Source organism: Tachysurus vachellii, chromosome 19 (assembly GCF_030014155.1).
Source record: "Tachysurus vachellii isolate PV-2020 chromosome 19, HZAU_Pvac_v1, whole genome shotgun sequence".
Taxonomy (NCBI): Eukaryota; Metazoa; Chordata; class Actinopteri; order Siluriformes; family Bagridae; genus Tachysurus; species Tachysurus vachellii.
In genome coordinates, this window is record NC_083478.1 from 21035568 (window position 1) to 21045466 (window position 9899).

Consider the following 9899-nt stretch of genomic DNA (forward strand, 5'->3'; position numbering starts at 1 on the left):
TAATAGACATCTGGTCTGGGGATAAATAGCTCCTTTATTTTCATTTTGCTGCAGTTCAAAGGACTCAGATGTGTTTTGAGGAAGCTGCTGAAAGCTGTGGATGTCAGCAAGAAAACAGAGAACTCAAAAGCAGGATGTCGATTCATTAAAAAAACACACAACAAACTCAAACACAACAAAATTCAAAATGTGTCAGATCTTCTAGTTTTACTGATCATTAATCAGACGAAAGTGTAAACGGTGCGTCTGGCCTTTGGATTAGACGATTTCCCAGAACAAAGCCGATGCCGTGTGGATCGTGGTGACCTCAGCGGACTGTAACACAGCACAAATCACGCAGACGCACAAACAAACTCAACCAGGAGCAGCGTGGAGACACCGCAGCATAAATGGCTGGCCACTGCTCCGGGAGCAGTTAGGGGGGTTCGGTGCCTTGCTCAAGGGCACCTCAATCGTGGTATTGCCGGCCCGAGACTCGAACCCACAACCTTAGTGTTAGAAGTCAAACTCTCTAACCATTAGGCCATGACTTCCCCAAGGGTGTGAATACTTTTGGAATGCACTGTATTCAGTCATTCATTCATTTTCTACCGCTTATCCGAACTACCTCGGGTCACGGGGAGCCTGTGCCTATCTCAGGCATCATCGGGCATCAAGGCAGGATACACCCTGGACGGAGTGCCAACCCATCACAGGGCACACACACACACACTCATTCACTCACACACTCACACACTAGGGACAATTTTCCAGAGATGCCAATCAACCTACCATGCATGTCTTTGGACCGGGGGAGGAAACCGGAGTACCCGGAGGAAACCCCCGAGGCACGGGGAGAACATGCAAACTCCACACACACAAGGTGGAGGTGGGAATCGAACCCCCAACCCTGGAGGTGTGAGGCGAACGTGCTAACCACTAAGCCACCGGAATGCACTGTATGTAACATGTAAATAATAAGATACGGTGCAACTCTTAATCTACCCTAAGATTTATTTCCCTCTTTTGCTTTTTTCTCTCCTTTATGAGACGTGAGATATAATATTTATTGATATTTAGTGATATCTGTAAAAATTAACAGCTTTAAGAAAGATTAAATAACAAAAGTCTGATGTTGATGAATATTCCTTCCTTTGTGGATGATGAATAAAGTGAAATACGGTGCAGACGCTTCGACACTGCGGTGTGCTGCTTGTTTTGCCTGTCGAACATCTGCTAACGCTTTGTGTTCGCCATCACACACTGCTCCTTCGGGGAGGAAGTCGGGCTTCCCCTCGCACTGCATCTCCGATCTGCACGGAAGGATCCAGAAACCACATGGTACGCTGTTACTAAACTGGAATACGCATTACAGTCTGTCCCTGTGATCTGAGTAAACTCAGACGATCGGGCGGCTTTCTTTCCCACCAAACACTGACCTTCTTCTTTTCTCAACGTTTTCATTTCAGCTCTTGATGCCGTGTTGTATTTACGCTCCAGCACACGTGTGCGACCGACTCGATCTCAGTGTTTTGGACGATTCTCGCGTTTCTAGAGAACGCACGCTGGGACTGATGTCTGGTTCCTCTCATGTTCTCGCCATCTCAGAACGGATCATCTTCCTGATCTCTCAGTGGGCTGAGAGTGATGATGGAGTTCAGCTCCTCTCTGGGATTCATGCTGTTGTCATTTCTGGAAGGCTTTTGGTCCAAATCCCAGATCAGACAGAAAGCCAACACTGAGGCATGTCAGCTGGTCTGATCTGTGATCAGATTACGACATATTAAAGGAACAAAATCTACCTACGTTTCTTACACACTTCATTTTCCAGCGATGTTTAGATTCATAGTAATGTCAAAATCCAGTGTAGATTTAGCGGAGACGGTTCGAACGACCGACGCAAAGTCCCAGAATGCAACGCGGCTACAAGACACGGGAAGTTGACACGTCTCAGAAAGCTACTGATCTATGAGTTGATGAGTGTTGGTGGAGTTATCACGAGAGTGTGTTTGAGCTGAGGATCAGGAAGAACAGAACAGAGTAAAATATACTAAAGCGCTGCCGCATCAAACGTGCTTTGAATCCCACTGCACCGCTAGCAGGACGTACTCCAAGGGCCACGTGGTTATTGTAGCAAATCAGTTTTCATAAACGGCTCTTCCATCTTCATTAACGAGTGGAAACTTCTCCCCAGACATCAGCTCGTGTCAGCTGTATTACAGGAAGAGCGGTGCGAGCTGATTTATAACGAGGGTCATTACGATTGCTCCCGGCACCAACGCAGCTATTCTGAGACAGATTCACTGCGGTTGAGGTTATAAGGTGCGACATGCCGAGCGACACTTTGAAGTCTGAGCGCAGACCTGAACTTTGGCCTAAAGGGTGGAGGCTTTGACCTTGTGGTGTAACAGCAGACATCATGAGCACGATTGACGTGTTTATGGAATCTGGTCAGAGATTGAAGCAGAAAGTCTTTACAGCAACCTGAATATGTGTCACTTGTCTAAGAGTCAGTCTGGATTAAAGGTGGGGTCTCTGATGTTTGAAAGCCAATGTTGACATTTGAAATCACCAAAACAAACACGCCCCTAACCCAAATAGGTCCCACCCCTGTATCGATAGCTCCGCCCACACGTACATACGTAACCCAGGCAACTAACGGAAAGAAACGTGTCTTTATCATAGCTGAAGGGAAGAACAATACGATTGTAGATAAACAAACAAGCAAAAATGACACACAAACATAATCATATAAAGGACAAAGGCATATATTAGTTCTGTGTAACAAAACAAAACCAACGTTACTCACCTATCGAGAAGGAAAAAAGCGCCTCGGCGTCTTAAGTAAAGTTGGTCACATATTCACAGATTGGAGTTTCCCGAGTCAATAACTCCTGAGCTAAACACTGTTACTACACAAAACACGGTTGTAGCTGCGTCTCTACATTACTACGATAGAAAAGAGGTGTTATTTGTGTAGTAACAGTGTTTAGCTCAGGAGTTATTGACTCGGTGAAACTCCAATCTGTGAATATGTGACCAACTTCCTGCTCCTTCAGTTCTCTCCAGCGCTGGAAAGCTGATCCTATATTAACACGTCCTACTTCTTACCTTATCGTAAGTCTTTCTTCTCTTTCTTTCTTTGTTTTTATCCTCCATGTCAATGTTAAAACCGCTTTCTGCTAATGTCACACATGCGCACTGAACACTCTCTCCGCCCATATTGACAAGACACGCCCCTTTCTGCTCATTGGCCACACGTTTGTTTTGATTTTTGTTTATTATTTGGCCCGACTCAGTTTTCTGAAGCATTTCTCAAAAATCGGAGACCCCACCTTTAAATTTTAACCAAATATCAGCTCAGAATTTCACTGATAATGACACGAACAGCAGCTCTGACAGTAGTGTAGTAGTGCTGTACTGTACTGTACTGTACTGACTCTAGTGTAGTAGTGCTGTACTGTACTGTACTGTACTGACTCTAGTGTAGTAGTGCTGTACTGTACTGTACTGACTCTAGTGTAGTAGTGCTGTACTGTACTGTACTGACTCTAGTGTAGTAGTGCTGTACTGTACTGTACTGTACTGTACTGTACCGTACTGACTCTAGTGTAGTAGTGCTGTACTGTACTGTACTGTACTGACTCTAGTGTAGTAGTGCTGTACTGTACTGTACTGACTCTAGTGTAGTAGTGCTGTACTGTACTGTACTGTACTGACTCTAGTGTAGTAGTGCTGTACTGTACTGTACTGTACTGACTCTAGTGTAGTAGTGCTGTACTGTACTGTACTGTACTGACTCTAGTGTAGTAGTGCTGTACTGTACTGTACCGTACTGACTCTAGTGTAGCTGCACATCACAGCTTCATCCTTTATCATTATAGGCCATTGTTGCTATGGTAACAGCTCATCAACAGACTCGTTTGACAAACAGATGATGGGCTGCAGGACATCTCAGAATGATGTGACATAATCACAATAAATTCACTCTGCTGATTTGGTTTGTGACTCTATCTGTGGACAAGAGCTCGAGGATCGGACCGGTGACGTCACCAGTCGGTGAATCGGCGAAACCCGACACCGATTATTGCTCGAGGCGTGGATGAGCGCGCGCGGCTCCGCTTCAGCACAGCGCAAGTCGAGGCACGTGCAACACCCGCTGCCCGGGGCTAGAGAGAGCGAGAGAGCGAGAGAGAGAGAGAGAGAGAGAGAGAGAAAGAAAGACCCAGACCGTCCCACCTTCCTCCCGGAGAAGCTTCTGCAGATTCGGTATTTGCACGTGCGCGCAGGACAAACACCGTGCAAGAGCATCTCAACACCGACGCGCGCGCGTCCTCATCGCTGTTAACAAGCGGAGTGGGATTAGGAAGGGGGTGTAAAGTTTCCCACAGGGAGAGACAGACTAGGAGATCATCACAAGTTTATGTCTTGGGGAAAATGAGGAGAGTTTGAGGCTCTTTTTGAGCTTTATTTGATACCCTCACCGGCCGCCACCGAGCTCCGGCTCGCGCTCCCGGTCTCTTCTGGCGCGCGATTCCGCTTTCACCCAGGACTCTGCTGCTCGGACAAATGCATACAAATGCATTTAGGAGCCCAACGGACAAGGGGCGGCCGCGTTACACCAGCGTGAGTACAGCAGTGTGGAGTTTAATGTGTTTCTCTCTCACAGTCTCTTAGTATGAACTCATATATGGGCTATGTGAAGTAAGACATGCTGCACACACACACACACACACACACACACATTGCAGAAGCAGCTTTTTATGGAAACACATGTTGCACTCTCACAATCATGGGAAGTTGCTTTTGTGTTGTAGCTTTAATGAACATTTAGAGCAAAGCTTTAATCTGTGGTTCGAAAGATCTGATTATTAATATGCAATTATTTATAAAGGTATTAATCATACAGAAACATCCCTTTGGGGCAAGGGGAAAAAATCTGGAAGCGTCATTTCTAAGAGAGTAGGGGGTAAAAACTTTTGCTCTGCCCTTTCCCAGCTGTCAGTTTAAACACTTTTTTAATTATTATTCCACTTTTATATTGTTTTACTTATTTACTATATCTTTATACTTTTTTGGGTATGTTCTTTATTATTATTATTATTATTATTATTATTATTATTATTATTATTATTATTATTAGTCAGTGCTTTTATGACCCTTATCATTTAACACACACTTTATTTCAGCCACATATGACTGAATCTCCTGGATCTTGAAGCTCAGTCCCTGATAAATGCTCTGAATGGGTTCACATGGTAGTGAGATGTCAAAATATTTGTACAGGGTTGCCAGATGGGTTACAGGACTCAGGGCACAGCTGGAATCTCCTTTTAATCACATCAGAGTCAGAAAATGTGTTTGAGCTTCAGGATGTGGGAGAAATAAAGGTCAGGAGATTTTGGCTAGCGATTTTCTAACAAAGAAACGGGTTCAAAAATAAAAAAACAAAAGTTAAATGCACCCAATCTGGCAACCCAGGGAATTTATGCAGGGAAGTGAATTTCAGTGCAGACAAGATTAAGATGCAGGTCAGATGTGGAGTTTAGTATTCATTCATTTATTTAGCTCTTGTGAAGCTAACAAACTCCTACATGTGGAAGAACATTTGTTCTTGTTCTTCTCTCTCTCTGAAGTTTCCCATCAGTGCTGCACGATCCTCTGCCGTCTTTTCACGGGTCTGGTTAAATGGTGCAAATTCCTCATAGCAGTGTTTCCATCTGACCAAACCAACCCCACTGATGGATAAACGTCTGACAATTTCGTGTGTACGCTGGATAAACTGGGTCATCATTCTTCATCATCCAGATGAAAGTCTCTTTTAATCACTGAGTGACATTAATGAGAGAGAGAGAATGAGAGACAGAGAGAGAGAGAGAGAGAGAGAGGGGACAGAGAGAGAGAGAGAGAGAGAGAGAGAGAGAGAGAATGAGAGGGACAGAGAGAGAGAGAGAGAATGAGAGACAGAGAGAGAGGGACAGAGAGAGAGAGAAAGGGACAGAGAGTGAGAGGGACAAAGAGAGAGAGAGATAGAGAGAGAGAGAAAACTCAAACAGTTTTGTTCACTTTCTCCTGTAGATAGAGTAAATATTTACTCAGACCATCAGACCATCACCAGGCTCTCAGCCTGAGGTCAGATGTCTGATGTCTGAAGATCTGGTCTGTCTGCAGCTGTTATTTTGCCCAAACCTTCCATTTATTAGACCATTTATCAGCCCAGTCCTCGACCACGGAGCAGTTTGAGTGCTTACGTTTTTGCACTTTTTATAATTTTCCTGCAGGAAGTGGCTGCTTTTAAAAAGTCTGTCTGTATGTCTGTCTGTCTGTCTGTATGTCTGTCTGCCTGTCTGTCTGTCTGTCTGTCTGTCTGCCTGTCTGTCTGTCTGTCTGTCTGTCAGGGTGTTTTCAGGAACAGCAGAAAATCTTTACAGAAAAGTGTCGAGTGACGTTAAATGCTTTTTTACTCCCTGAAGCTGTCGGCTGTTTTGTTAACGCGCCGAAGTCACAGATCACTGGCTCTGATGAGGAAAATACACTTAGTCAGTTAGCTACAAAACACGAACATGGCGGCGTCCCACAGTCACGTTACTTCTGGTGTTACTTCTGACATGAAGGCAAACATGCTAGTGAGTGAATACGAAGAGATTTACGACACGCCGAATAGAGGAAAAAAAATCATCAACATTCCTGTGCTTCTGTAAGTAAAAATACGTTTTTTTTTCACGCTGGTACGTGACGTGATGTGACGTGACGTGACGTGACCTTTAACTCGGTCAAGTCCACAGCTCACATTCTCTTATTTTCTGTCTTTAAAGCTGCAGCAACAACAAACAACCTCCTCAGCAACACAAGCTTTATTCCAATTTTAATCCAGGGTCTAGGTTAGTTAGTTAGTTAGTTAGTTAGTTAGTTAGTTAGTTAGTTAGTTAAGTTACTTAGCTGACAAAAGCAAATGAGGAAACAAAGCCAGTGTGTTAAAATGTGACTAGAAGATTAAAATCCACTGGAAAGAACAAGAGAAGTCTGAGATCTGCAGGTTATTTTTGGATCTCGTGGTGATCATCAGATCAGATTATGAGTTAACACCAAAATACACACCAGCGGAGGAGACGTGAGATGGAGCAGCATTCTGGAAATCTCCTCAGTACTTAGAACATTACTTCAGCTAAAAGTTCTGCAGTTCTTTGGATGTTGTTGTGGGGTCTTTTGTGACATAATGAATGAGTCGTCACTGAGCTCTCGGGGTAATTTTGCTCGGCCGGAGACTCCTGAGAAGGTTCACCGCTGTTCCATGTTTTGGCCATTTGTGTATAACGGCTCTCACTGTGGTTCGCTGGAGTCCCAAAGCTTTAGAAATGGCTTTAAAAACTTTTCCAGACTGATGGATCTCAATTACTTTCTTTCTCATTTGTTCCAGAATTTCTTTGGACCTCGGCATGATGTGTAGCTTTTGAGGATCTTTTGGTCCACTTCACTTTGTCAGTCAGGTCTTATTTACATAAGTGATGTATTGGTTGTGAGCAGGTGTGGCAGTACACCTGGGGGGCTAACACTTTTTCACACAGGCCCTTGTGGGTTTGGATTTTATTTTCCCTTAATAATAAAAACATTTTAATTTAAAAACTGCATTACATTTACAGCAGACGCCCTTATATCCAGAGCGACTTACATTTTATCTCATTTTTATACAACTGAGCAATTGAGGGTTAAGGGCCTTGCTCAGGGGCCCAGTAGTGGCAGCTTGGTGGACGTAGGAATCGAACTCACAACCTTCCGACCGGTAGCCCAACACCTTAACCACTAGGCTACCACATGCATGTTGTGTTTACTTGCGTTATCTTTGACTAATATTTAAATTTGTTTGATGATCTGAAGGGGGTCACGTGGCTTAGTGGTTAGCACGTTCGCCTCACACCTCCAGGGTCGGGGGTTCGATTCCCACCTCCACCTTGTGTGTGTGGAGTTTTCATGCTCTCCCCGTGCCTCGGGGGTTTCCTCCGGGTACTCCGGTTTCCTCCCCGGTCCAAAGACATGCATGGTAGGTTGATTGGCATCTCTGGAAAATTGTCCGTAGTGTGTGATTGTGTGAGTGAATGAGAGTGTGTGTGTGTGTGCCCTGTGATGGGTTGGCACTCCGTCCAGTGTGTATCCTGCCTTGATGCCCGATGACGCCTGAGATAGGCACAGGCTCCCCGTGACCCGAGGTAGACATCTAGAGATAAGTCCTGACGTCTGAGCAGCGTTGCTAACTCCGAGTTTTGTTTTAACATTCATCGTTGGAGATCTTTTCTTATGTTAACTTCCTCCATTTGTGACCACAAGATCACGTGTGTTTTAGCGAATGTTCTCAGTGAAAGCACTCACTCCACACAGGTGAGCTGATTAAAGTGCTCCAGTCCAGGAGAAGTCTGCATCTCTCTCATAAGGTGCTCTGTGTCCTTCACTGACCGTAACAATCAATAAGCAACCAACGTTGATCAGAACAGGGATGTGTTTTGTCTCGAAAGCAGCTCTCATGCTTCTCCAGACCCTCAGAGAGTCCAGAACAGAGCACAGGTGTGAAAATTAGCCTTAGAGTTTCAGTTCTGTTTATTCTTTATTCGTTTGCCAGACATTCGTTTGTTTTGTGAACGATACCTGAGGCTGAACACTGGAGTATTAAAGGCATTGTTCTGCCAGTCCTGAGATTTGAGCAGAACGCAGATACGTTTTTTTTCCTGCAGACTCTCTCAGTAGGACTCTTGGCTCTAGTCGGGCAGCGGCGTGTCGTCTGGTTTGTTCCGTCTGACCACAGCACTGCGGTCATGTGGTCAAAGCTGTCTCTGTGCCACTTCATTCATTTGGAAATGAATTTTACTGCAACTGCATGCAACAGCTTCATGCTTCATAAATACTTCAGTGGCTTCATAAAGATGCTGAGATGCCAACAAACAAACATGGTGCTTTTTTTTTTTTTGCTTTGTAGATGAATAGAAGATCATTTGGACTAAATGTTCATCATTCACACAAACAGGTTCTTTAAGAGGTCAATTAAAGGTTCAAAGATTCCAAAAAGTTCCTTCTAAAGCTTGTTATGGATTCATTAGACATATAAAAAGGATCTTCATGCGTTTTATTAGGTGTTCGATGGATATCTGTGGCTGAGCTTCCAAAACAGGTCCTTAGAGGGTGTTTACTAACGAATAACTAAAGGTTCTTTGGTTTGGATTCCTGGAGTCTAGCTTTTAGAGCTCATGTGTGATTTCATTGCGTGTTTTCAGGGACGGCTCGACGTTTTCATTTTCTTTTCATATTTCACACAAACATAAACATGGTGTCGGATGCAGCCTGATTGTTGTTAGTATTCTAGCGTTTGTGGGAGAGTTTTGTTGAGAACGGATTAGAATTGTTTGACCTTCGGCTCAGATATCGGGTGGTCTGGAAAATCTGATTATACAGTAAATGCATTGTGTTACGGTTTAGACAATATAGAACTTTACATCCAAACCAGATGCTGAGTGTGTGTGTGTGTGTGTGTGTGTTGACTACACTGCATGGACATGGGTCATAAATCTGTCATCCATTTTGTTGAGATCGCTGCAGTCTGTTTTAAAGATTGGTGTGATGAAGCAGCGTCACTGTTATCGCCCTAAAGTTGAATATTTCTTCTCATACCAAAGCAATTTAATCATTAATCTATGGATTTTTATCCATTTATAGTTACAATTACCTGAATAAATACATTCTTAGGTTTCTTTATGGGTTCAGGGGATAATTACGGGTTCTTAGCTTTGCTGAAGTTCATTGGGTAGTTGGGAGTAGTGGTTGGCTTAGTGTTTAGCACGTTCTCCTCACACCTCCAGGGTTGTGGGTTCGATTCCCGCCTCCACCTTGTGTGTGTGGAGTTTGCATGTTCTCCCCGTGCCTCGGGGGTTTCCTCC

The 9899-nt window shown here is 44.1% G+C and overlaps 1 protein-coding gene across 2 annotated transcripts in view; it reads left to right on the top strand.

Moving 5' to 3' along the window:
• Positions 1 to 4127: 4127 nt before the first annotated feature.
• The window catches only part of LOC132862069 (collagen alpha-1(XXIV) chain), a 74581-nt gene continuing 68809 nt past the window's right edge, over positions 4128 to 9899 (top strand). Inside the window, exon 1 of one of the 2 annotated variants that reach the window (XM_060893912.1) lies at positions 4128 to 4605. In XM_060893912.1, coding sequence (XP_060749895.1) covers positions 4559 to 4605 — 47 coding nt within the window. In that variant the 5' untranslated portion in view covers positions 4128 to 4558. Of the gene's footprint in view, positions 4606 to 6541; positions 6677 to 9899 lie in introns of those variants that run through there. The other variant, XM_060893911.1, reaches the window with a different exon arrangement.